Here is a 25,364-nt window from a genome sequence, read left to right as displayed (position 1 = left end):
AAAATACCGGACTGAGTTGGATTCCTTGAGATTCTCCCGACTGCCACTGGATTTCCATAACAATCCCGTCATCTCCAATTTACCCCAAATTCCGACGATCCGATCTAGCGTCTTTGTCCTTGTCGCCTCCCGCTTTCGGAGCCTTGTCCTAGCAGTAGCAGCAGCAGCGGGCGCTCTGCTAAGTACATGAAGTATTAGCCAGAAGCGATACGTCGTCATCGCAACCTCAGTACTCATTCTCAGGACCCTTGCACCCCTTCCCTTGCACCCTTGCTCACGCCTCGTGTGACTACGTCTACGTACCGAGACGAACCAAGGCCGCCAACGCATCGACTGACTTGCGCATTGCATTTCACCGGCTCTCTCAACAAGTTTATTACCAATCTGTTCCTCGTCTCTGCGAAATTTACATAAACCAAGACGAACAATTCTGCTCTTACTGCATTAGCTCGTTCGCCTCTTTCCACCCAGCCTCAAGACCTCCCCAAGGTTAGCGCTTTCTGCTTTAAGGAGTTACCTGCTACAAAGGCGGACGCCATATAATAATACTAACCCAGACCCTGGGACCGCAAGACGAACCAACCCAACCCAACCCATTCTTATCCCATCCCGTCACCTTTAATTTCGCCTTAGTTACGCCGCATCGTGTGATCACTTGGTAAGTCTCCCATTACTTCACCCATTGCTGCTACATGCCTGGTCCAGGCGCCTTTCAGCTCCACCTGATCAGCAGCTTCCCCGGGAATAGAATCATTCAAATAAAGACCTGTCCGCTGACCTTGAGTAGCCTGTCTCCAAGTTCACCTTCCACCTCATCGTCATCATCCATCGACACCACATTTGACGACAAACAAAGTAATCCTCTTTACTACTTCATCTACGACTTCGAGAGTCATTATTACAACTACACCCAACAACACAAATCCAAGACACAGCAACCACCACCAACAATGGCTCCCAAGAAGATCCGCTGCAAGCACAACGAGTGCAAGGAGGCTGTTCAGAGGATGTTCGGAGACTGCGGTTTCTGCCAAACTCAATACTGCGCCAAACACAGATTACCCGAAGATCACTCATGTTCTGGTCTGGAAGCCGTAAGTGTTTGCCTGGTGGCGTTTCTGTCGAGTCTGTCTTCTCATGTACTTGTGACTAACACTACTCGCCATCTGCAGGTCCGAAAGGCAGCCCATGAACAGAATGCCAACCAGCTGAACCAGGAGCGAACCCAAACCATCAAGGTCGCTTAATGAAGCCGGCTCCCGCAAAGACTTGGGCTCCTTCAAATCACTGCGACACCGTCTTCTTGGTCGACTGCATTCGAGTCATCATATTCGAGTCGCGACAGACGGCCGACAAACGCCCCACATCGCCACCTATACCACTACTCCACTGCTTCTGTACGGCGTTATGGGCATATTTTGATTTTACACAGCGCTGCAATGATTGATTCTACGGTGGCGCTGGCGGCTGCAATTGCATCTGCACCATGATATTCCTGATCTTTCTGCGGATCTATCCCATTTGGGGAGTCACCAAGATCTTGCCCTTTAAAGGGGCTTCTGTACATAGCTCCCCCAATGAAAGAGTTATTTTGAGACAAGCTATCGACATTGTCATGTCACAAGCGATCCCGTAGACAAGTTGTTGCATCTGGATGTTGAAGACCTGGCAACACTGGGATCTCCGACTCGTTGTAGAAATTGGTAAGCATGTCATGATCATCGTGTTGCATTACATCGGGTACTCGAAGGCCGCACACTCGTACGAGCACACTACTTCAGTGTCCTGGTCCTCTTTACCGATGCAGATATCCTGTCTCCATCCACGTCTTCCTCTTTGATCCTTACAGCGTCATCTACCTCCTCATTCTTCACAACATCTGCCAATATGACGTCTTTCTTTTCCACAAGTTCCTCCTTGACGACCTCCCCAGCACCGTTCACTTCCAACTTCAACTCCCTCTCTTTCCTTCCTTTCAGTACTTTCCCCCTCTCAGCGGCCTTACAAAGGCCCCGCAGCCCTAATTCACACTCGCCACACTTTCGGCCCACAGGCAAGCAGACGGTCTGCCCAAAGCCAACCAACAGCCAGTTGATCTCCCTCCACTTATCCCTCGGCAGCCAGCTCTGCAGCGCCATCCGCGTCTCCTCGGGATTCTTGGTGCTGTGCCACCCCCACATATTCGTGATCCGGTGCACGTGGACGTCGACACCGATGCCCTCCGTCTTGTCCCACGCGGCGCTCAGGCAGAGATACCCCATCTTGGGCCCGACGCCGGGCAGCGCCGTCAGGCCCTCGATCGTGTCCGGTATGTCGCCGCCCCACTCGTCCCGCAGGATCTCGGCCGTCCGCTTGATATACTTTGTCTTGTTGTTGTGGAAGCCCACGGCCCAGATGAGCTCGTTCAGCGCGTCCGGCTCGACGGCGAGCAGGTTCTCGAGGTTCAAGCCGGGCGGGTCGCCGGGCAGCTCGGCCTGCAGCCGCCGCATGGCCGCCGCGTTGGTCGTGTCCCGGGTCTGCGACGACAGCATCAGCGCCACCAGCGTGTGCAGGCGCCGGTCCCGCGGTGGCGAGGACGCGAGCGCCAGCCGCTCGCAGCCCATGGTGTCGACGGCCGCGTTGGCGGCGGGGCCGCCCGGGTCCAGCCGCATCGCCCTGACGAGGTCGTACATCTCCTCCCAGTCCGAGGGCGGGGAGACGGTCGTGGTGTTCGTGGAGGGGTCGAGGGTCTTGCGGGCGGGTGTGCGGGCGGGACGGCGGGGCGTCGGTTTGCTTTCGTTCATGGTTGTAGTAGCAGCAGTGGCAGTCGTAGTTATTTCTTCTATCACCTCTGTTTTCACTGCTGCCTGCGCTGTTGGCGACGGCTTGGCAGCCCGCTTCCGCTTTCTTGTCGTCGTCGTCGTCGTTCTGACGTCTTTCGCGCCACACACCGCGTCTTCAATGTCCGTGACCGAGGGTGTTGTGTTCTCCTTCTTTACGGGGCTCCCGCCGCTGTATGCGAAGCGGGCGAGCGAGCCTCGCGTTATGCGTCGCGGTGGCGAGACCGGCGACGTGGCCATGGTGAGTTTTGTTGTATACTGTGCTAAACCGTGATAGTTTCGTGATCTGGCAATAGTCGAACAATTCTTGCGTCGGTGCGAGCAGCGCTATTGATTGGTAGGGAAACACAACTTCGTCAGCTCAAAGTCTCGACCCGACTTTCCGAAAGCCTCAAGCTTGCCCCGGGTCCCTGCATATAGAGTTCCATTCATGGAAATTGGTTCCACTCTTCTGTCACCCCCGGATTGCCCGCTGTGGAAACCCGCCGACGCTACCGGCCAATGAGTTTATGTGGGATGCCAATCATGTTTAAATGAAAGCCCCTAAACGCCGCATATGTTCAATGACACATGGATTTAATTATTACGCGTAAGACTTTTTTGTCGTGTCGATGGCGAAAGACGTCAGATGGAGATGTAATGCACACACTATGTACGGTGCTTACAGCAACCAAGATGCACAAATAGATTTCGACCATCGACCTGCTCAACAAGTTATTAAATCTAACAATCGCTGCACTACCTTACGCCAGAGCACTTTCCCAAGATGTCAAGTGCCATGTTATATCAAGAACTCTTCTCTGAGCCAGTGCTTCATGACAACCCATCCTTCTGAGAATGCGGGCCCTTCGCGTCTGATGATAATCGCCGCATGGCTGTGTCGATGTTTGTGAATCCATACAGGGAACTTGCGCCAGCCCAAATTATCAAGAGCCCGCACCATGTCGAACTGCGCCGGAGTCAATGCCAACGTCGGCCATTGCGGGTGCGACTGCCTGCGTTCGAGTTTGAGTGTTTTTCGGTCCCGCTCGTTTAACGCAGCCTCTTCGCCTTCGGAATCGGAGGAGGCGAGATATTCTTGGTGTTGCGAGCTGTTGACGTTTTCGTAAACATCCTCAACGGCGCCGCGGATTTCCTTGATCATGAAAGGCATTCTGTAACCCTCCACTTGAATGCCGGCCTTGCCACTTTCGTGCAGTTGGATTCTCTTCGAACTGCGGAAGTTCTGTACGACAGAGTTGAGCAAGAACCCGACAATACCAACAGGAATAAAGAATATCAAAAAGATGACGATGGGAGTATTCTGCACGTATCTCCATGTGGTACCCTTTACTGAGGCGAAGCTCATCGGTTCAGTCTTTTGGATTCGGGGCGAGACGGGATTCAATGGGTCCAGAATGACGTCCTCATAACCCTCCACGAAGTTTGCCTTGACTTTGTCCATATCTGTGTACGGGTCGGATTTGGTAATTCCTGCTGTGAAATAGACGACGCTCCTGTCATTGACGATGTTGGTGTAAAGAGTTCTGCGCTTGAACTTTGCGAGGGACAACATGAAAATCGAGTTTGGATCAGCCATGACTGCAAGCAGCGGCTTGCCTGTGTCTCTGAAATCATCGATGGTGAACAATTGTTTCCCCGACATGGACAAAGTCCTGGCGCCAAGTACGTTCCAAACTTGGTTGTGCCATCCGCGCAACGGCGTTCGAACTCCGAGATGCGGCGTTGCGAAGGTTGTGAAGTTCTGGTCCCCGCATGTCAGCCATACTCAGACGTTATAGGGAGACGTAATCTACCATTGGCTGAACCTGGTCCAGTACACCCTTCGCACCCAATAGTCCCACGGCATAGCGCGCGACAAGTCCGCCCAGCGAGTATCCTACAATACTGAGTTTTGTAATTTTGCCGCCCTTGCTCTTGATCATCTCGAGTTCCTCTTCAATCTCGACGCATACGCGCTCGCCACCTCGCTCGACGCCATCGTAGGTAAAGCTACCAGTGTTTCGCTTCGCAACCAATATGTATACCTTATCGGCCGGGTACTCGTCTCGCAAGGCTTTCGCAACGTTCTTCATATGATTGGGATTGCCCCATAGCTATGTAACCCATCTACTGTCAGTGAAAGTACTCTGTCAGCGCTTGGGGAGTTTCCAAAAAGAACAGCGCAGTGCATACCCCGTGTACGAGTACACATAAATGGTCTGCCTGAAGGGCTCCACCGGTATACTCCATGGCTTTTGCGTTCTTTCGTGGCCAGCGGGCAGGCCTGATCAGTGGAATGAGAGTCGACGGGCACCAGTTCGACTACTGTGGGACAATGTCATGCAAATGGAGAACTGTAGGAATCAACGACGGTTCGCTTATTCACAAAGGCGACAATAGAACTGGAAGGCGCCACAAGTCATAAGACGCATTTCCATAGAGCACAACCGGAGTTAGTAAACTTGTTCGGGCCCGGGCGTTTGGATGGGCCGCTGCACTGCGCGTTCCTGCAATCCTGAAGCAGGTCCAATGGATACTTCTCCTACACGAAGCAGCTGAACCTTGAGTGATGACGACACTACGCAGCCTAGCGACCGATTTGTGTTGCCTGATACCCTCAAGAAGGTTGATGCGGAAGCTCAATCATCATTCATCTTAGGCACCCCCAGTCGACGCAAATAGGACAATCGGCTGAGGACACCTTGTTGCACATGGTGACGAGTCCGCCATGACAGGTGAGACTAAGCAGGAGTCCGGGTAGCGGCAAGTCGGTGGGGCGAACCATGGGTGTGGCGTCGTTGCATCTCTCGTAATATTTGGGACAGCTGAAGTGTCACCATAGAAGCGACATATCCGAGTCAACGGTTAAGAAACAGAACCTATGCAGTGGGTTTCATATCTTGCCGTTATTGCTGCTAAAAGTTTGAAGTAATATGCAGATGTGGTGTCAAAATAAAGCTGGTTTCCCGCGCACGATTCGGTTCGTCCTGCCGGATTTAGCTGAATCGCTTTACGGCTTATCATTGCGAGTCTAATGAAGCAGAGGCCGCAAAACACGAGTGATGCATGTACCTAGCCTGTCCTGATCGCAATTCGGAACAGCCAGTATGATTGACTTGCAATAGAGCGATTCTGTTTCAGTGGTGGATCCATTTCGGTTTACTATGTATAGGCGATCCATGATGTGGTATCTCTGCAACGACTACCACCGGACGTAAGGCTCCTAACGACTTCGTGTGTACCACTTGTGTCAGCAGTCTTCAACACAACGTTGCGAGCTGAGCCTATCAATTGTCTTACCACTTGCAATTCTTGTATCACGGTCGAGGCGTCCGTTATCAAATCACCTAAGCTGCCCTGTGTGCCCCGAGTACCTCTCCGTTCGAACCGTACCACCCAAAACCTCATCATTGTTGCACATCATCTTCACCCTTACTCCAACACCGAAATTGGGCACTGGCCACAAAGCACTGCTACGCTCCACTGTCAGATCTTGAGAATTTGCCTTCTCAAGTCTATCAACAGGTGCGATGAGTTTTTTTATTGGTAGGCGTTGTTTTGAGTACACGATGGTCATGATTTCAGTGAACCTGGCCCGATCATCTTCTTGATTCACTGGAAGTTGGCATCAATTGAGCGTTGTAGGAACTTAGGAACCTTCCAGCGCTCTATCAGACAGTGATGCATATACATGTTGCTGACTTCCCCCGTAGCGAGGCCAAGTAAGAACAAACTGCAGAATCGGGTCCCAAAGATATCCTTCTCCTTAGCTGCTGAGTTCTCTTTCAGATGAGACAACACTGATCAATTTCTGCTGGAATTTGTCCATTACCACTACATTATCATTCCATTGCCATGGCTGCTCTACCTGTTGTCATCATTTTCACATTGTCTCTATGGACTTGGAGGACCTTGAGCGGATCTATAACTGCAGGGACGACCGGCCTAGTGCTTGATCTTTTTACACAAAATGACGAAACTGGGGGACTTATCTATAGTTCGTCTGACTCAAAACAGCAATGCTACAGTTTCCCACATAGACAACACAGCTTCTGTGGAATGGTCACTACTAGCCTAGCACGACTTGGGAGTCGTAGTCAATAGTTCAACAATACGCATTCTCGACACTGGTACAGACCGTGCTATCCACCAGATCAGTGAGATCAAATCTATCTGACAGGTCATGCCACAGTAGGATGAAACAGGTTGGTCACTGGCAGACGAGCCAAGCGTCCTATTGCAATAACCTCCGGTAAGGTTGACATCTGGCTATACTACGTCACAGGCGGCAATATGTTCAAGTCTTCGCGGCAGGAGACAATATTTGAGAGACGACTTCAACTTTAAACAGTTCCTATACATTGACCACGGTAGTGCCGTCGGTAACTGGCGTGAGCCGTGGCGCTTTCTGAGATGCAAAAGTAGGCATCGGTAGTGCACTATTCATACGGAAATACGAAAGCAGCAAGCAAACCTCTAAGAGCATTATGCCGGCGATTTCCCGAGTTGGACGGAGTCTCTATATGAGATGCATGATAAGTTAATCGCAACGAAATAAGGAGTCGACTCACACACATGAAGTATAATCAGTGCTTTCCAACACAAGTTCCCAAGTGCGAATTGGGGTTCGTCATCAGCGGAGTAGATGATCGTTGAGAAAGTGGCATAGGCCTTGAGGGACCATTGCTGTCTTCTACTATAATGATAATAAAATCTCCTTCCAGTCCCTTCCTTGTGATATCAATTCTCTTCCATGATAGTGATGAGAAAATAGCTACAAATACGTAAAACGACTGCATTGGATCAATTTGAGTACAGATTCCCAGATCTGCAACCCGCTTTTCAAGAAATAGCTGACTTCCCAATAATGTGTGCTGGGTCATTCATCAAAATATGCGCAGTGTGTCATAAAGTCTGCTTTCTTGAAGGCTAGCAAGTTTACCGCCCTGAACACGAAGGATCAAATACAATGTTCTTAACTTAAATGAATAGTAATTGTTTTGGCTCAAATTGAATGAGGTAACAATCTCGCTTGGTTCGGCTATATCCCGTTCGCTGTTTATCACGATGTAAAACTTCAAATTCTAATGATTGTAGTACACACACCACCAAAAAAGTACTCATCAGGGATGTTTTCCAGCTACCTCGCAAGTTGAAGGTTCATGGTCAGTTAGGTGCCACATTGAGACCTGAGGCACGCCGCTTTAAGCCTAACCCTGAGTGATGTTTGATCCCTGCATAAAAGGATGAGTTGAACAAGGTTGCGAATAAACGTAACAGACAATTAACTAATCTAGCGTAATATACTGGTTTAATTGTTCATTTTTTATTTATGGAATATTTCCATTAATAACTTGTGGTTCAATATATCTGGACCTTTGTCTATGTTTGACTTCCATCCAATGTTGATTCACCACCCTTAGGCAAAGACAACTTGCGCGCAGAATAAAACTAAAAAGGGTCATCTCTGCTGAGCGTTCAGCTGTAAAAGACTAGTGGACAGCTCGATCCGGCTTGCGCGCGTAAATAAAGTAAACGGTATTTGAACGCAAACAAAACAGATCTGTAAGCATCGGCGCTCGAGACAAGATCGACTCGGTATACGTAGTTTCAATCACCTAAATCGCAAAGTACTTAAGTCATTGCGGTTAGGTAAGAATTGCGGTTGAGTATTCTTGTTAGCTATCATTAATTATGGGCGAGGAACTGCGGGAGACTCTAGTCTCAAAAGTCTTGGCGACTTTCCAGGAAGTCGCCGAGACGTGTTATTTATAGTCTCGTCAACTAATAGATACTGAAACCCAGCCTATTCAAACCAACAAGATGGACTAAAACCCATTAGGCCTAACAGTAACATTGGAAAGCTACTGTAGATGCCGAATGGAATTCTAGGGGATTAGAGGGTAGAATTGCATTTCGGCCCAGGTTGGGGGTTTACTAATACAATTTGGGATTTATACTAATAGCGACTAGGCCCATGTGAGATGTAAAGGCAGTGTAGTTTCGAGTGTAGACTAGTTAACTACTCGCATCCATACAGCCCGGTCTATAGAGTATAGAAGATTGGTACCAGATAGATAAGTATCAGTATGGTTTATAATTATTGGGGAGTAAACTAGTTTGGACGTAAGCTAGTATAGCATCGGGTAAGAAACGACTCTACACATAAGATATATGCCATTATAGCTTAAAAATCGATACATGCTTGTTTGTAAAAAAATTTATTAAAATAAAATAAAAATAAAAGCACAATATACGGCGCCAGGCATGTGCGTGGCATAACAGGGCATATATGCTCGTTTCTAGAAATGGCCGATTGTTAAATATAGTATTAATATGGGAAGGGGGGAATCTTCAAAAACCAAACGGTGCTTAGCTTCAAAATTGGAGCTTCGAGTCTATGAATTCGAATAAAAGATATAGATGAAGCATCGGGATCTTGAGATTTCTTAAGCTGCTCTGATAGCCAAAGATGGGGGGTTGCAGTGTTGCAGGGTTGCAGGGTCAAGGAAACACTTGCGTCCCGGAGTTCGTACTGTATGATGCCTGAAAGCGTATTAGATTGAAACGCACGACCGCCACGGCGCAAGATGAGGCAGTGTTATCATTGAAGACCTTGCAAGTGACAGCATATGTGATTGGCTAGAATTACCCAGGCTCGGCCCGGTCTACACCATGGCGGCCCGGGATAAGGGCGCTTAGCAGCACCAAGGGGGGAACCTTGTTCGCATGTCGCTACTTGTAGACATTTTTGATCAAGAAGTATTAAAACCTCAGCCGTACCTCATTTGACTTCGGTTTCAGTTCTTTTTTCTACTCCTACCTCCCTGCAATTATCATAAGAAGCCACAATAAGATGGCCTCCCTTTCTTCAAGTGATAGCAAAGCGGAAGTCGGCGACTCTGGCAAGTCAGTTCCGATTTCGCGATATTTTGCCACGCCTTCATCTGGAATAACGTCCAAGATACCAGACACAATCGTAGAGCCTTCGAGCCTGCCACAACTGCCCTCCTTCAGTTTCTCCCCAGAACTTCCGGCTGAAGAAAGTAGTGGCTTACGGCCACAGTCACCGTTCCGCCTCGGCCAGACGAGCAACTCGACAGAACGACTTAGCACACCCCCAGTTGGACGACCATTGTTGTCTCAGGGCCCTGGCGGTGTCCTGGGAGAAAATGCGTTCACTTTCCGATTCCTTTATAATGCATCTCCAACCCCATCACCTCGACCTTCTCCAACGCCCTCACCACAGACCTTACCATCGCAGCCACCAGGGCAGTTGCAAACAGACTTCGGGTTTTCAAGTCTAACTCTGGACCAGAGTTCAGGTGTAGGTGAGAGATCTACAACTCATGAAGCCTCCGCTTCAAAATCCTTATCTGATGCAGCATCCTCCACACTCGGGTTCCCCAAACTGGATCCCAGTGCAAAGCCCCCTATCTTTGGCTCTGCATCAAGCCTTTCGAAAACCCCAATCCACCGAGGATCACCCGTGTTCAAAGCCTCTGAACCATCGGCTTCTGGCAAGACGACTCCTGACGTCGGGCTCTCTAGACCTGTAGCTACTCAGGATCATGGGTCGTCATCTGCTTCAGAAGTCGTGTCTGGCAGCGGAGCGTCCATATTTGGATCATTATGTATACCAAAACCGGTGAAGTCTTTACTTGGTACTGGGTTCTCTATTTCCGGATCCTCGCAAGAAGTATTTGGACCAAGTATCTTGGCCCAACCTAGGTCCTCTGAATCCGGATCTTCGAAATCGCTTCCAGCTATCACAAAACTGTCTACTCAGAATCCAAAAGATCTCAAGCTAGCCGCGTTGTCTGACCAGAAAAAAGTACCTAAACCATACAATGTCTCCCATGAGGAAGCTCCACCACATCCTTTGTTCACTTTTTTATTTCAGTCAGCAATGACCAGAGGTCTGGCCATCGCAAGGGACGTGGAAGCTTTGATCCAGGGCTTCAGATGTTCGATAGGCCTGGATGACGATCTGCGAAGACTTCTGAGCGATGCCGAGAAGCTTAACAATTTCGCCTGCTCTGACACTCGAACGGTTGCGATTCTCGGTGATTCTGGTCAAGGTAGGCACTCGCTGCGGCTTTCAAGGACACTGGCTTATCATGTATAGGCAAAAGTAGTCTTGTCAACTCTCTTCTTCATTTCCCAGGTATAGCTAAGACGGTGAGCCTGCTTCTCCCATTCAATAGTTTCACAGGCTTAATGAATATCTGTTAGGGGGACATTGGTTCTGCTTGTACGTCTGTCGTTACAGAATACAGACACAGACGGGAATGTCATTCGGCTCCTATCACCATCGAGGTTGAGTATCTGAAACAGGATGGAATTGAAAACATGGTAAAGGAACTTCTTTGGAGCTATCGGCAGCTCTTCCTACCCGGAGTCGAGTCTGACGCCACATCTGAAGCTGATTATGCTCGTTACACAAGAGAATCGGATCAGGCATGGTCAGCACTTGAAGCAGCTTTCAGCCACCGGAGCGAGTTCAAGAAAGAGCTCTTGCAAGACATGTCGGAAGGATCTCTGGAGAAGATTCAAGAACTACTGGTCGGGTGGGCTCGCGAGATAAAGTGGCCATCGACTGACGATGCTGGATTCTGGAAGTCGACGGCTACTTCGGCAGATGAATGCTGTGAAAAGACGAATATCTTTATGCAGGATCGATACTGGCCATTCACTAAGATTATTCGGTAAGTCTTACTCGTTCAGTCTGGATACACAGATAACTCTAACATGATGGTTTTGCAGCATTTACGTCAGCGCCAAGGTCCTTAAAACTGGCCTGGTCCTCGCAGATCTTCCCGGTAAGGGACTTTCGAGAAATTTGTACAAGAACGCAATTAAAAAGTTTCTAGGATTGCAAGACACAAATTTGGCACGCGTCCGAGCAACACAGGAGTATTTGCTGAAGTGTAACAGCATTCTGCTCGTCACGAATATCTCTCGTGCCATCACCGACCAATCCTTGAAATCATCCCTTTACAAGGTCCTATCTCGACATATTCCTGTCGCATGGGAGGAATCGGGTGGTAAGGGATTGAATTTAGCTGTTGTGTGTACAAAATCCGAGGTAGGTTGACGTCTCCTTCGAGACCGCAGTTCCAGTAGGATAATAGTCGCCAGGACATCAACCTCAAGGCTGCGAAGGCAGAATTCTGTGGCCCATCCAAGCCGATCACAAAGGACACGATAGAGCAACTGGACAAGGAATTGGAAGATGCTAAAAATGCGGGTCATGGTGCACGTAAGAAAGAGGTTAAGTGGAAGTATGACAATTGTTTTCTTAACCGATCATTTCATACCGTACACTAAGCTGATCGACCCCCTAGACAGCAAATGCTGCTCATGCAGGCGAGAAATAGGCATGTGGAGATTGGTCTCCAAAAGGCCTACGCATCTAAGGTACCGGGAGGGGAGCTTGATGTTTTCTGTGTTTCAAACACGATGTATGAGAAGTATGCAGAGAATGGCAACGGAGAGCTCGTTCGAGCTAGCCGTATACCTGAGCTTCGTCAATTCTGCTACAGCATCACGGCAGAGGCGCATTTCCGGGAAGCATCGCATTTCCTTCGATCCGAACTTTTGAACTTGCTCAACTCTTTACAAATTTGGGCTAGTACAGGTGGTATCAACCTGTGTCAGCCGCAGACAGATGGTCTTGATGATTCCCTGTACCCCATACTTGACGATGTCGGAGTGGAGGTAAGAGGTTTTTCAGTTGCTTCGTCAAAAACATGGGCTGATGGAGTGAAAGCTTTCTAATGCCAGTTCGGACCTTGGCAATGATTTTAACTCCTGTTTCAAAGAGCAGGTACTCCAATTCTTGGGTAAACAGAAAAGTAAATCCTCCCAATTCTACTTAAGCTAAGCGAGCTGCAGAGAAACGGCACGTAGAATGGGAGAAAGCAGCTTCTAGTGAGGGAGACCGGTGGGCCAAGGTGAGTTGCAGTACTACCGATGCGACTATCAAAATTCATCTAATTTTGGAACAGTGGCATTGGAGCAAGTCAGTCCCAGGAAATAGTGTTGCGCAAGATACTAACCAGTAAGACGGTGTAGCTCAGTATTACGGTTTCTGTCTGAATAATGGCCATCACGAAACATCGAAACGACCTAGGGAAGACTGGAATGCCAAAATACTATGGAAAATGCGTATGGAGCTTGAATACCAGTGGGACCTTGTTGAAGACGAGATACCTGTGGTGTTTGACACGCTTCTGAATACGGTGAAGACTGAGCTGAATTATGTGAAAGATCAACTCAAAAGTGAGTCTCCTCAACGATTTACCATGAAGTCAGCGCTTACAAGATGCAGACTCTTCTTCATCTAAGATCTGCGACACATTATTAGAAGGCGTCGACGCTCGAATTCGTTCGGTCGAGTATAGCCTCGAGCTCTTGAAAGGGAACTTCGCAACCGGGATAAGGTATGTTAACGTAGTAACCCCCAGTTGTTCACATGAACACCTAACGCAACTTGCAGACTCGTGCGGAGCAATGCGTCCGAATCGAACTCCAACTCGTTCGTTCTGAGCGAAATGATACCAGCCTACAGGTCGGCTTCGAGTCAGCGTGGTAAGAGTCACAATAAGATGTCAATACTTGACCGCAATGTTCCAAGACTGACGGGTAACATTCGAGTAGGTAACGGCAGAGATCATCTGCAGAAGGAGATAGTCCAAGGTCGAATCAAAAACGGCACGCTCTTCCCAAACATTTCCGTCGCAATTTCGGACGCGATAAAGCGCGTCGTCCAGGAAACAGAAAAGAGTGTAAAGGCGATGCTATCCCAACAGGTTGGCTCCATCAAGGACGATCTATGTCTCGCTATAACATCAGAGCGACACAGTGGCGATGCGGCTAGAAGGAGGGAGGTTGAAAGTTTTGCTAAGGAGCTAACGAGACTTAAGGAACATCATTTCGCAATGCTGGAATCTATCACTTCCCTGAGCTAGGCGTGGCGGTCGGCGGTGGTAGAAGACGTCGTAGCACTTAAGAGTTCAGCGAGCAAGCTATCATTCCCTCTGGTGGCCATAGAAATGCTAAACACAGTTACTTCGCCTCATAGATCTTGTACCAGGCTCTAGTCAGCTAGCCAATAGTGTTCAATAAGCACACGGCTAAATGAACCAGTCGGACCCAATTCCAGTTGATCGGGCTCTATTGATGGAAGCTAGGTCCCGGCAGCCCTTTACTGAATTTTAGTGGGCGTTTCAGTATTCAATGCCCAGATGTTCTCCTATAAAGCTTGAAAGGAGAGCTTTAATCTACTACTACTTATTGGATATACTGGTCATACTTAGCCTGCATGAACTGCGGCAACATACACGTTGTTAACGATTGATATGGGTGGTACCTGGATTGAAACAAACAGAAAGTTATATGAATTGATTTTGTTTGTTTAAGGAGCTATAAGCTATCAATCACATTTACCTATATTATACGGAGTGTACAGATACCATTTCGAGAAAAAAGATTTATGATCTCTTTGCATGACATCGTATGAATGCTCATGACTGCGGTTGCCTAGGGTTGCTCAGGGTACGTCACTGATTATCGACTGAGCCGAGCCTGATCAAAAGCGGCATATATGCTAGGCCCAGTTTGGCCCAAAAAGGGTATCGTGGACCCTCAACTACCGCAGGCTTGCCAAAAGAGGTGGTCTAGAAAGCCAAAAACGACACCTCCAGCCCAAACCGCAACATACGTATTCTTTATGTAATCTGCGTAAGCTGGCAGGATGTGATATATCTAGCAATAAACGGGAATATTGAGTTGCACTACTGAACCCTGCGACTTGCGACATCAAAGGCGATCGAGGGTTTTTGCCACTGATCAATCTCCACGACAGGTGCTAACATGGTACAGGGGTTGCTCTTGCCAATTCCTCCCAGCATCAAAGCTTCTGACTTTCAGAATCCTCAACACCAAACTTACAGCACATCATTCACGCAAATCTCAACGACAGCACTCACACTAACCATTGTTATTCTTTTCATCATGGCGGCTTCACTTGGCATACTCAAGAGTCTCCCCTGCCCGGCTGGTAAGAACTGTACCGCATTCCAGTGCCTCTTCAGGCACCCAAGCGATGATGCAGCAGAGCCAGCCAAGACGGATGAGTCAATCATTGAGCCAAGTTTAGGATCAGCCGACGCCCAAGACTCACCAAGAAAACGCATAAAGGTGTCAATAGACATTCCCAACACGGACGAGAAGGTCTTGAAACAAGTATCGGCTGGCTCTGCCAAGCCGCAAACCTCAGGCAATGAGAAAGTGGTGAAGGCCATGAGTGTCAGCGCCAGGATCTCGCCACCACCCGTTCAGAGGAAGAGGACCTTGCCCGACAATCGCGCAGATAAGTCCGGGAACACACTTGTATCACGGAAAGCTACATTTGCCACGTCATCTCAACAATCAACCGCTAAATCCCCAGTGCAGCTGCCAATTAAAGCAGCGCCATCAAAACCGGAGACCTTGAATCCTAGACACCTCAAGAAGTCACCTGCAAAGCATGACATGCGGTGGCAGATTGTGAAACTGCTACATGCTCAGTATGAACGTCTAAACAATGAGCTCAAGAAAGTAGCACCTGATGACGAATCTTTTTTAATCATGTCTCGGCAACAACTCATCACCAAGACATTGAACGAAGAGGAGGAAGTTGCTATAAATAAGCCGACCATGTACGGTAACATACTGAAGAATAAAATCAAGGTTTACACAAAGATGGCAGTCGAAAAATGGAAGGACGAGAGACTTGAAGATATCAAGAGATCTACAGGAGACACTTCTGCACTGGAAGAAGCGCACAAAGTTATCGTCACGGGCTTGACACCTGTTCAGGAGGTTGAGGTTCTCCGACAGCTTTTGTCTCCACTGAAAGGTTTGGAGCAATTTGGCTACATTTCTACTGTCCCTAAGAATGAAGACATCGAGAAGGCGCGACAAGCGGTCGAAGCATCAGGGAATGTAGAAGTGTGCGACCGATGTACACGCAGGTTTACTGTTTATCCTGGTCGAAGGGAGGAGGATGGTGCCCTAGCATCTGGAGGGCCTTGTGTGCACCACCCTGGCAAAACCTATTTCATTGAAGGGCCTCCTGGCGATCGCCTTGCGCGGTCATCGTCATCTAAAAAATGGCGATGCTGTGACCAGACCGTAGGCGATACGGATGGTTGCGTGACGGGCAAGCATCACGTCTTCAAGACCACTGATCCAAACAGGTTAGCGAGCGTTCTCCAGTTTGCGGAGACACCTCCCAACCCCGATGCTCCCGAGGATCGTGCTGTCTGCTTTGATTGCGAGATGGGTTACACTGTATATGGGATGGAGCTCATTCGACTGACTGCTCTGTCCTGGCCTTCTGGCGAGGAGCTTCTCGATGTGTTAGTCTATCCTGTTGGAGAGCCCATTGATTTGAACACACGTTATTCTGGAGTTCGTACCGAAGACATGGCTGTAGCAGAGCGATGGAAGCCCGGCGATAATCCAATGCCCACTGTCATTCCCTCGGGTTCTGGCCAGTTGTCTCAGCGGAAGCTCAAGATTGTACCTTCGCCTAAGGATGCGCGCGACCTGTTCTTCAAACTTATATCACCCGACACACCTCTAGTTGGACACGCGATAGAAAACGATCTCAATACCTTACGTATTGTACATCCAATGGTCGTCGATACGGTGCTACTTTTTCCGCATCAGCGTGGTCTGCCCATCCGCAATGGCCTGAAATGGTTGACAGAGACTATGTTAGGCCGTAAGATTCAGGTAACCTCAAATGATGAGGATGAACTGAAGGGCCACGACAGTGCAGAAGATGCGAGGGCGACAGGAGAATTAGTGAGACTCAAGATCCGGAACGAGTGGAGAAATATGCAGATGAAAGGATGGACCTGGGCAGACGATGGCAAGCTCAAAGCCCCCGATGACATCTGGACTGTGGTAGGAGCTAAAAAAACGAAGACGCATTGACTAGGCTGCGACTGGGTCCTCTGTCGTAGGCTCAACCATCATACACCCACTCGGTCAATTATGAGAGGTCAAGTACTTGCCTTCCTGCGTCGTGTCCTAAGAGCTTGGTGAACTCATCAATGCAATTACCATGACTAGGGCCATTCTCATGTGCATCGACTGGCATCCCAGAAGGGCAAGACCGTCTCGAGCATCTAGAGCCTAATTCATAGCAATCAAAAACATTGACAACGGAGCATCAATACACGTGTGAAGTCTACATGTAGATCTAGAGACCAATGTGTGCAGATTCAGCGCGTTTGTACTTGAGCTGAAACTGTTTTCTGTACATGAAGCCACTCACACCAGCCATCCGCCCTGTCTTTTCAAAGCATCTTGCCAAGTCTCGCCGTCGTTGCGTGAAAACTCCCTGGCGTCTTCCACGTCGGCGGCCCCAAAGTTGCCGTGCAAGTGCGGGCACCCGTCGCCGTTCTCGTACGTCACCTTGTCCGCGAACGTGAAGCGCAGCTTGAGAACCCAGACATTGGCCGTCTCCTTGAAGAAGAGGGAGAGAGTGGTTGGTATCTAAAAATAAAACAAAAAGCCGACTGTCAGTTCATATGTGTGCGTGTTTTCAAGTATTAAAATTCAAATTTCGGGCGTATGCATCAGGGAGGGGAGGGAAATTTCCGGCTGACCTGGTCCGCGGTGCTCAGGTGCACGAAGCCGTCGTTCTTGTCGAGGTCGGATAGAGGGTACCTGTCCGGAATCGGCGAGGGCGGGGCTGAGGGGATGATCTTATAGACGTGTTCGGGGAGCGGTGAGGGGGCCATGATGGGGGGAATCTGATCACGGGAAACGGTCGAAAATTTCAATGTGGTGATACGGAATTCGTGGTTTTTGTTGAAGAATGGACGAGGTTCATGTGAATGCATGTATTATTTGCGGAGTGCGGGTTTGGGAGGTTGCGAGATTCTGGCGCCAGCTGTCAGAGTTGCTGTGTCGTGGGGGATACTCAATTTGCTCGATTTCTTTGCCAGCGTCAGTCCTGAACCATGAGGTACTTCTTCTATGCCAATTTTGTCGTGGAGATTTCGTCTGTTTTTATATTATGCTCAACAAAGCAGATCTCTTATTTGTCGCTGCTCAGGCGGGGCTAATAGGAACGTGGCTGAATCGGCTATTCGCAAGATGGTTATATTTACAGAGTACCTCACTTTGATACTTTCATTACGGTTCACAAGTTGGAACGTCTAATAACAAGGCTTGCAAGCGATTTGAGCAGGGTTGTATTCAATGGACTAAACTCGGCGCACGAGTAGGGTATCCTTGCAAGAGAAGCACCATTATGCTTTTCCGACCTTGAATGACAGAATCTGGTCAAAATGTCAGCAACAGCCCAAGCATATCTAATAAAGCGACTTACATCATTCTTGCCTACGGCAACAGAGTCCTCCTCAGAGACTCTGGTGCCGTTGGCGCCTTCTATGTAGGCGATTGTTACATCGCCCATAACTTTTCTCGCAACCTCGCCCACCGTCAGGTTCTTTCTCACAAGCACACAATCTCTGAACACTGATCTTGTGTCTGAGCCTGATCCGAAGGTTGACGTGCTTCGGACCGGGAAAATAGGTACCAAACCCAGGATCTCTGCAGCTTTTGAGAGCAGCTGTACTACTCCTGTAGAGCCATATCGATACAATATCAGATCCTTATACTCATCAATAATGTCTCTATTTTTTTCATCGATCTCCTTCAGACCTCCACCATCAGGGTCACCGTCATCGATAAGGTCCTCTCTTGTCCATACGGAGTCGCTGCCTTCTGTGTACTGAACATAGCCCTGCTTCGCCAGTTTTCTCAGGAAAATCTCGGCCTTGGCAGAACACGGCACAACCGGGCTGTTCTTGTACATCTTGGTGATTTTCATGAGGTTCGTATATGCATCGGCGTCGTCGATTTTGTTGAGACCGATGACAGTTGGGAACTTTTCGTCGGTGAAGGCACCAACCACCTTGTCCACCGTTGCCTCGTCCCAGTCTTGTAGGGGCTCTTTCAGTGCGAGTTTGTCCAGTGTCCGCGCCACGAGCGATGCAGTACTACCGTATCCGGAGAATTGAGCTTGCAGGGTCTCGACAGGTGTCGCTTTTACCGCGACGTGCCGCCTCTTGATGGAGCCCCAGCGCTCATACAGGTTGCCTTTGATCCACTGGACGATCTCACTGCGCAGCCACGCTATATCCTGTGACGGATCATATCCTCTGGTGTTTTCGCCTTCGGCGTTCGTCTTTCCGCTCGCATCAACCACATGGATCAGGGCATCGGCATGTCTGAGATCATCCAAGAATTTGTTGCCCAGACCTTTTCCTTCGTGGGCTCCAGGTACAAGACCAGCAACGTCCAGAAGCTCTATGGGCACGGAGCGCTTGCCGTCGACGCACCCACCATAGTTGGGCTTGCACTTCTCCTGGAGGCTGTAACGCCTGCAGGCGCAATCTATTTGGAGGTATCCAATAGCTCTTTGGGGATCGATGGTGGTAAATCTTGGGTCAACAGGTCAGCATACATGTGTCTTGTATAGGTACCGTTGATGTCTAGGGTCGAGCGTACGGATAGTTTCCTATATCGCAGAAGGACTCGTATCAGCGGGAGTTGGTCTAGTCTTGCAGACAGGCTGATGGCGAGGGTGAGAACCCACCAACTTTGGAGGAAGCATCAGTCAGGCTGTTAAGCGTAGTGCTCTTGCCAGCCGATGGCTTGCCGACCAGGCCGATCAGGGGATCCCTAGGCATTGTGCGAGGTGCGCTTCCAGGATTATTACCGAGGAAGATGTACTACAGCAGTCTCGGCCAGTGGTCCGTCCGGGTTGTAGGGGTGACTCGGTGTGTAGACGCTGGGTTGGTGTCTGTCTGTGGTATGTGTGTTAATGCTGCGAGACGGCATGTGGATGGTCTTTGCGCTGCAACACTTCCAGCATCGCGGGGCACTGGGAAAAGATTTGGGCTGATGGTGGGGTTGTTTTGTGCAGATCCTCAGCCCGGCACGACCCAGTCCAAATACGGATCCGTGCAGTAGACGCGCAATACTTTCCGCCGTGCATCCATGTAGTGTGCACGGTGCTGTACATAGACGTCAGACGATTACATAGCACATACCGTACTTTATCTGGCGAGGTTACGGATCTGTATCTCCAATCAAAACGGTCCCTGCCAAAGGTTCTAACCGCAGAGCTTGTCCAGCCTTGGCATGATCTTGACATGGCAGCCGGGATGCCATGCACTTTCGGTAAACTCTTTCTTCGAGGCGGGAGTAACACGAGAGAGCACTTATTCGCAAACATTGAACAGAAAACAGGCCTGCAGTACGATCAATAACACTATGGCTGGATATCAGTCACAAATATCTGAGAAGGACTTTTTTTGACCATGTCACTAGCCTCGGGTGATACAGAGTTTAGGGATGCAAATAAGTCTAAGTTCGGGCCCGCGGGACCATAAGGAGATAAGATACTATACCTTTCGGGCTGAAAACATCCATGCCAAGGACCAGGGCCACGAGGTGTCGTACGTCGAGGTCTCAGATAGGAAATCAAGGGGGCAGATCTTCTGAAGGAAATTGGACGAACATCGGACCGCCCAAGGTTTTTCGTCCATTGTTTTTTTTATAAGCCTTCATTCATTGCTTTTCTTTCCCGGCCTAGGATGTGGGCGGTGGATATGATTGTTGAAGCTTTTCAACTGAATTAATCAATATACCTATGCAACTATGTAATGATTCCAATACTGTCATTGTAAATGTGTTGACAGTCATGACTCGGCGTAATATCCTACCTTACCTATGCCTCTTTACACTGTTATTCAATGACACACTCAACCGTGGTGCCCATGAAATCCAGGGACACTACGTTGGTGGCGCAGCCTAGAAAGATGCTTGATATGCTTGAATGCATGAAGATTTAGCATGTAAGCGGGTCGATTCGTCGACTTGCCCACCTCCCGTTTCGAAACGCTGAATTAGCTAAGCCACAATTTCATTTCTTGTCCACCTCGTTGGAAATTCACCGCTATCCATTGGCAGGACGACTCGATCGGATCCTTCCTGACGTCCAGTAGCCTCCGGGTCCTGCAGCCATTGCCGACACCATATGCTCCCTCGAGCAGAGTCGGTCTGTGGGGGGAGTGGCTCCATTGTGGAATTTCTAGACGGCTTCTTAAGCCTCGCCCGCAGTTTCATGGGGGCCCTTGACTGAGACGCGTAATTCCACCCCAACGCAACCAAGGTTGTGCTTCGTCGTCCGCTTGCTTCGATATCCACAGAAGACTACAGACGTGCTCGCAATGGCAAAATATATCATGACTAGGGAACTATAGGGTCTTGGCATACAACCTTAGCAGAGGCTTGTATTCGCGTTCAATCCACGACACAGGCAAGAATATGACGAATGAGTATCTCCTTAATTACCATTGGGTGGACCAAGGCGCTGGATAGCCGGCACAGAAGCATGTGGCTCACAGTCTGTATATAACATAGAATCTCTCTTCAAGTCAAGTGCTGAGCTTCTTTCCTGGCCATCCAACCATAACAACCAATACAGTCGTTTCCACTCCAACCGGTTGACTTCCACATATTACCATTCACTCATTCACAATGGTTACCTTCTCCAAGATCGCTGTTGCGGCCCTCGCCGGCTTTGCTACCGCTCACCCTGGTGAGAAGCACGATGAGCACAAGATGAAGCGCGAGATCGTCGCCCGTGACAACGCTGCCCGTCTCGGCGCCCGCTCCCTCGCCCAATGCGGCAACTCTGCCTACGCCCAGACTCTCAAGGCCCGATCTATACAGCGCCGTGCCGAGAAGGTCAAGGCTCTCCGCCAGAAGCGCGGTATCGAAGGTGATGCTCGCAGCAACAAGCGTGATCTTGCCGCTCTCCAGGCCTGGGAGGCCGTCAACCACAACCATACCGGTGCTTACAACTACGACATGTTCACCCCCCTTGAGGAGGTCTTCGATGCCAACACCAGCTGTATCCTGGCCCCCGAGGTTACCGATGGCCCCTACTACGTTGTCGGCGAGTACATGCGCTCCAACGTCAAGGAGTCCGAGTGGAGCGAGGGTGTCGATGTGTTCCTCGAGATTCAGTACATTGACGTGAACACCTGCGAGCCCATCCCTGCCGTTGCCGTCGACATCTGGAACTGCAATGCCACCGGTATCTACAGTGGTATCTACACCAGCGGTAACTACGCCGATGGTGGCCTCAACTCCACTTACCTCCGTGGTATCCAGCTGACCGACCACGACGGTGTTGCCTCGTTCGAGACCATCTTCCCCGGTCACTACGACGGCCGTGCTGTCCACACCCATCTGTTGGCCCACACCAATGCCTCGGTTCAGTCCAACGGTACCATCTCCGTCTGGGAGGCTCCCGTCGCCCACATCGGCCAACTTTTCTGGGATGACGATCTTCGTGCTGAGGTCGAGGCCACCTACCCCTACACCGAGAACACCCAGGCCCTGACTACCAACGACGAAGACATGTGGTCCATTGTCCAGGCTGATGAGTACTACAACCCTCTCCCCGAGTACTTGTAAGTAACCGCCTAGAACCTTCCCGAGAAATTCCTTAGACGTTGTTGAGGATGCAATCGCTGACATTGAATTTGCAGGTACTTGGGCCCTTCCATCGAGGACGGTCTCTTCGCTTGGATCCAGATTGGTATCAACGGCTCTGCCGACTACACTGATGACGAGTACTACGGCGTTGCTGCTTACATTGACGAGGAGGGTGGTCACTCCACTGGCTACACTGTCGGTGGTGGTGACGGTGGTGATGGTGGTGCTGGTGGTAACGGCACTGCTCCTTCGGGCTCCTTCTCTGGCGCTGTGCCCACTGGCACCGCTTCCCCTTCCTCTTAGAAAGTTGAGCCTCGAGACTGGGCATTTTCTTCTTTTGGTTTGGATCGGGCAAGAGCGTAGCGTGTTCTGCACTTTGCATATAGATGTACATAGATTTTTCAACCTGTAAATATTTTCTTAGCATGTACCAAACAATATCTGGGCCAAAACGTTTATTCAGCGCAAGATGCGCTATAATAAAGAGTTACACGTGTATTACTTTTCGTTCGCGTTGTGAAAACATCCAATGCGAGTTGAGAAATTGTTCACCATGAAATGGTGGTGACGGAACTAACGCCTGCCCCGCTAGAATTGGTGCTGTGAAAAAAACAGTGGACAGCTCTCAACATCCCATCAAGTTGTATCCCACCTACGAAGAGACAAAACCGGAATACACAGTATAGCAAATACAGGTAGTACTACTCCTATTTTACTTGAATTAAACGCGTCAATTGCGAGGCTTGCAATTGCTTGACTTGTAGAATCACTCCCTACTTATCATTAAGGTCAATCTCGGTCGCCGTCCAACATGCGACGTGGCAGCCACGCGGAGGCCTTCAATGCCTTTTCACAGTGGTGCACATATAATGATGTCCAGCTGCTAGACATTACCTTGGCCGCCGATGATGAGAAGGGCAATCATTTCCAGCCGACCAGGGATCTTGAAAATGAAGACGATAACATTGAGCTACCATTACTCCTCACTGTCCCTAAAGATCTAGTGCTGTCCTCCGAGGCCATCCATCAATACGCCAAAGTGGATAAGAATTTTCGGGAAATATTCAGTAGAGCAGGTCATCAGGTGCGTTCCAGAGTTCTTGACAGGCTGAATGAAACCATCCTCATCCTTAACAGTCTCACCGAGTAGATACGCTCCTGTTCCTGATGCTGCAATATATCTACTCATCTCCTGACTACCAAGGGACAAATGGAGAAGCTTCACCATGGGCGTGGTATTTTGATATGCTGCCATTCCGTGTACCTGTGCCAACAATGTGGAATGAAGACGAGCTGGTATATTTGAATGGAAGCTCACTTGAGGCAAGTTGAGCCCATCCTCGTCTAACTCAAAACTCTTTTCGAAAGATATGTATTAACAACTACTAGCCCGCGGTATCTGCAAAGTTGATCTCCTTGAACAAGGAATTTGACGAGGTGCGCGAAAAGTGTGAAAATCTGCCGTTCTGGTCCGATTTTCTTGAGGACTACGAAGGTATCACTGTGGAAGACTGGGTCTACTTTGACGCACTCTACCGATCCCGTTCATTAGAGCTTCCGAAGTCTGGAGAATCTATGGTGCCTGTTCTAGATATGATCAACCACTCATCTCACGCAAATGCCTACTTTGACGAGAATAATGAAGGCGAAGTCAGACTTCTTATTCGGAAAGGTCATACAATCCAATCTGGAAGTCACGAGAATGCTGGAATTGGGAGTGAAATCACCATTGACTATGGCCAAGGCAAGTCCGCAGCCGAGATGCTTTTCAGCTATGGGTTTGTAGAGCCGGGCACACCAGCCGGGAGTCTCGTTATACCATTAGAGTCTATGGACGACGACCCTCTTGCTAAACCCAAGCTACATGTCTTTGGTGGCGCACCGACGTTGAAGATTAAGGATGCTGAGGACGGGGTTCCCACATGGACTGCACCTTTTGTCTATCTCATGTGTCTGAATGAAGATGATGGCATCGACTTTCGGATACTTCAAGAAGTCGATGGAAGTCGTCGGCTGGTGCTATTTTGGCAAGACGAAGATGTGACAGACAAAGCCAGAGAATTCGAGGGCCTTATCGCCGGACATGATCTCGAGCCTATCTACCACCTCAGGGCTATCACAGTCATTCACTCGCAGATCGCGGGACAAGTCGAATCCCTGGAAACTCCTCTGGGCCGTCTTGATAGAGAGATCAATCCCCGATTCCGATTCTCCATCGAAAGCGTTCAGCAATTACGAAGGACTGAGCTAGACCTGATGCAAAGGACCTTGGGGGCGTTAGAACGACAGGTAAGATGCCAAAGCCAAGTCTCCGTCGCGTGGCTGCAGGCTGGGTTGTTCAGTTACCCTTGCATGGAACTGTGTGCGCGGCCTTTCAAGTGACAAGGCCCCTGACCTGCAGCTTGCTTCTTGCATTAGATCTGTTTTGCTAACGCTTCCTGCAGAGAGACACACTACTGGAGAATGATAGGGTGAAAGCGTATCTCGGCTCGATGGAAGAACCCCAAAATGAGGAGATTGGAGAGCAAGCGCCCAATAACGAAGAAGATTTCAGCTAGGGTTTACAAGCTAAGGCCATATCTGCATATTCCTAACGGGTTACCCCATATTCTTCCCTGAAGACATTCTATCAACGGTCAAAAGGCATTGAAGGATTACATCTGTTGCTCAGTGTCTGGCGCTGGATTTTGTGTGGCTACTCTAGTAAATGCACGTCACGAAAAATAGTCGGAGGCTTTGTCCTCAGACGAAGACGATCCTTTCCACCGTCTGACTGAGTAAGTTGGAGTTTTAGTCTCAGTCTCGGCTGTGTGCACAATTAGATGATCATCTCGTGGGGAGAACGCCTGACCCGCCTTCTCGCTGAGAAAGCGAAGTAAGATATTTAGTTCCCAATTCATTTAAATGCTTGGCAATTAAAGCGCAAGGAACCGTTCCAAAGTTGTTGAGCGGTGTATTCTCACTCTAGTCGGACCGTCGTCC

At 49.3% G+C, this 25,364-nt stretch overlaps 9 protein-coding genes across 9 annotated transcripts; 5 read left to right on the top strand and 4 right to left on the bottom strand.

Annotated features, from left to right (window-relative positions):
- The first annotated feature begins 480 nt into the window (after positions 1–480).
- Positions 481–1,662, top strand: BKA67DRAFT_238752 (uncharacterized protein). Its single transcript, XM_046095669.1, has 2 exons — positions 481–489; positions 574–1,662. The coding sequence occupies exon 2, from the start codon at positions 693–695 to the stop codon at positions 1,245–1,247; it is 555 nt and encodes a 184-aa protein (XP_045959734.1). The 5' UTR covers positions 481–489; positions 574–692; the 3' UTR covers positions 1,248–1,662.
- On the bottom strand, positions 1,521–2,514 carry BKA67DRAFT_560790 (DNA glycosylase). Its single transcript, XM_046102481.1, has one exon. It carries the CDS (start codon positions 2,487–2,489, stop codon positions 1,773–1,775), a length of 717 nt encoding a protein of 238 aa, XP_045959733.1. The 5' UTR covers positions 2,490–2,514; the 3' UTR covers positions 1,521–1,772.
- An 815-nt stretch (positions 2,515–3,329) lies between these two features.
- BKA67DRAFT_237985 (putative serine esterase-domain-containing protein) lies at positions 3,330–5,494 on the bottom strand. Its single transcript, XM_046095668.1, has 3 exons — positions 4,995–5,494; positions 4,616–4,915; positions 3,330–4,563 (listed from the first exon to the last, which is right to left on the bottom strand). Exons 1-3 carry the CDS (start codon positions 5,049–5,051, stop codon positions 3,601–3,603), a joined length of 1,320 nt encoding a protein of 439 aa, XP_045959732.1. The 5' UTR covers positions 5,052–5,494; the 3' UTR covers positions 3,330–3,600.
- Positions 5,495–9,520: 4,026 nt separating this feature from the next.
- On the top strand, positions 9,521–14,192 carry BKA67DRAFT_644955 (uncharacterized protein). The gene is made up of 13 exons (XM_046105863.1): positions 9,521–10,132; positions 10,187–10,882; positions 10,930–10,982; positions 11,037–11,509; positions 11,568–11,889; positions 11,943–12,085; positions 12,149–12,521; positions 12,574–12,646; positions 12,699–12,757; positions 12,812–12,821; positions 12,879–13,085; positions 13,135–13,246; positions 13,303–14,192. The coding sequence occupies exons 1-13, from the start codon at positions 9,658–9,660 to the stop codon at positions 13,772–13,774; spliced, it is 3,468 nt and encodes a 1,155-aa protein (XP_045959731.1). The 5' UTR covers positions 9,521–9,657; the 3' UTR covers positions 13,775–14,192.
- Positions 14,193–14,819: 627 nt separating this feature from the next.
- BKA67DRAFT_657403 (uncharacterized protein) lies at positions 14,820–16,790 on the top strand (the record flags this gene model as incomplete). The annotated part of the gene is made up of 1 exon (XM_046107108.1): positions 14,820–16,790. The coding sequence occupies one exon, from the start codon at positions 14,820–14,822 to the stop codon at positions 16,788–16,790; it is 1,971 nt and encodes a 656-aa protein (XP_045959730.1).
- Positions 16,791–17,129: 339 nt separating this feature from the next.
- BKA67DRAFT_657402 (uncharacterized protein) lies at positions 17,130–17,602 on the bottom strand (the record flags this gene model as incomplete). The annotated part of the gene is made up of 2 exons (XM_046107107.1): positions 17,130–17,354; positions 17,468–17,602. The coding sequence occupies 2 exons, from the start codon at positions 17,600–17,602 to the stop codon at positions 17,130–17,132; spliced, it is 360 nt and encodes a 119-aa protein (XP_045959729.1).
- A 124-nt stretch (positions 17,603–17,726) lies between these two features.
- On the bottom strand, positions 17,727–19,781 carry BKA67DRAFT_560758 (P-loop containing nucleoside triphosphate hydrolase protein). The gene is made up of 4 exons (XM_046102480.1): positions 19,468–19,781; positions 19,380–19,389; positions 18,196–19,312; positions 17,727–18,145 (listed from the first exon to the last, which is right to left on the bottom strand). The coding sequence occupies exons 1-4, from the start codon at positions 19,559–19,561 to the stop codon at positions 18,116–18,118; spliced, it is 1,251 nt and encodes a 416-aa protein (XP_045959728.1). The 5' UTR covers positions 19,562–19,781; the 3' UTR covers positions 17,727–18,115.
- A 1,635-nt stretch (positions 19,782–21,416) lies between these two features.
- BKA67DRAFT_516008 (Intradiol ring-cleavage dioxygenase) lies at positions 21,417–22,685 on the top strand (the record flags this gene model as incomplete). Its single annotated transcript, XM_046097775.1, has 2 exons — positions 21,417–22,357; positions 22,436–22,685. The coding sequence occupies 2 exons, from the start codon at positions 21,417–21,419 to the stop codon at positions 22,683–22,685; spliced, it is 1,191 nt and encodes a 396-aa protein (XP_045959727.1).
- A 309-nt stretch (positions 22,686–22,994) lies between these two features.
- On the top strand, positions 22,995–25,308 carry BKA67DRAFT_237582 (uncharacterized protein). Its single transcript, XM_046095667.1, has 4 exons — positions 22,995–23,466; positions 23,520–23,705; positions 23,772–24,671; positions 24,827–25,308. The coding sequence occupies exons 1-4, from the start codon at positions 23,194–23,196 to the stop codon at positions 24,938–24,940; spliced, it is 1,473 nt and encodes a 490-aa protein (XP_045959726.1). The 5' UTR covers positions 22,995–23,193; the 3' UTR covers positions 24,941–25,308.
- Positions 25,309–25,364: the final 56 nt, after the last annotated feature.

The sequence above is a fragment of the Truncatella angustata genome, assembly GCF_020726525.1.
Source record: "Truncatella angustata strain MPI-SDFR-AT-0073 chromosome Unknown BKA67scaffold_3, whole genome shotgun sequence".
Taxonomy (NCBI): Eukaryota; Fungi; Ascomycota; class Sordariomycetes; order Amphisphaeriales; family Sporocadaceae; genus Truncatella; species Truncatella angustata.
The sequence above is the reverse complement of the archived record's forward strand: the minus strand, read 5'-3'. Positions and strand labels throughout refer to the sequence as shown.

Bases quoted from the DNA above. Each gene is read 5' to 3' on its own strand.
- BKA67DRAFT_560758 (XM_046102480.1), bottom strand. From the start codon at position 19,561: ATGCCTAGGGATCCCCTGATCGGCCTGGTCGGCAAGCCATCGGCTGGC. The intron at 18,146-18,195 runs GTAAGTCGCTTT...CATTTTGACCAG, and splicing joins TTGCCGTAGGCAAGAATGAT to ATTCTGTCATTCAAGGTCGG.
- BKA67DRAFT_238752 (XM_046095669.1), top strand. From the start codon at position 693: ATGCCTGGTCCAGGCGCCTTTCAGCTCCACCTGATCAGCAGCTTCCCC.
- BKA67DRAFT_237582 (XM_046095667.1), top strand. From the start codon at position 23,194: ATGCGACGTGGCAGCCACGCGGAGGCCTTCAATGCCTTTTCACAGTGG. The intron at 23,706-23,771 runs GCAAGTTGAGCC...AACAACTACTAG, and splicing joins TGAATGGAAGCTCACTTGAG to CCCGCGGTATCTGCAAAGTT. The intron at 24,672-24,826 runs GTAAGATGCCAA...CGCTTCCTGCAG, and splicing joins TGGGGGCGTTAGAACGACAG to AGAGACACACTACTGGAGAA.
- BKA67DRAFT_644955 (XM_046105863.1), top strand. From the start codon at position 9,658: ATGGCCTCCCTTTCTTCAAGTGATAGCAAAGCGGAAGTCGGCGACTCT. The intron at 11,890-11,942 runs GTAGGTTGACGT...AATAGTCGCCAG, and splicing joins TTGTGTGTACAAAATCCGAG to GACATCAACCTCAAGGCTGC. The intron at 12,086-12,148 runs GTATGACAATTG...TCGACCCCCTAG, and splicing joins AAGAAAGAGGTTAAGTGGAA to ACAGCAAATGCTGCTCATGC.
- BKA67DRAFT_237985 (XM_046095668.1), bottom strand. From the start codon at position 5,051: ATGGAGTATACCGGTGGAGCCCTTCAGGCAGACCATTTATGTGTACTC. The intron at 4,916-4,994 runs GTATGCACTGCG...TGGGTTACATAG, and splicing joins TATGTGTACTCGTACACGGG to CTATGGGGCAATCCCAATCA. The intron at 4,564-4,615 runs GTAGATTACGTC...TGCGGGGACCAG, and splicing joins TGGACCAGGTTCAGCCAATG to AACTTCACAACCTTCGCAAC.
- BKA67DRAFT_560790 (XM_046102481.1), bottom strand. From the start codon at position 2,489: ATGCGGCGGCTGCAGGCCGAGCTGCCCGGCGACCCGCCCGGCTTGAAC.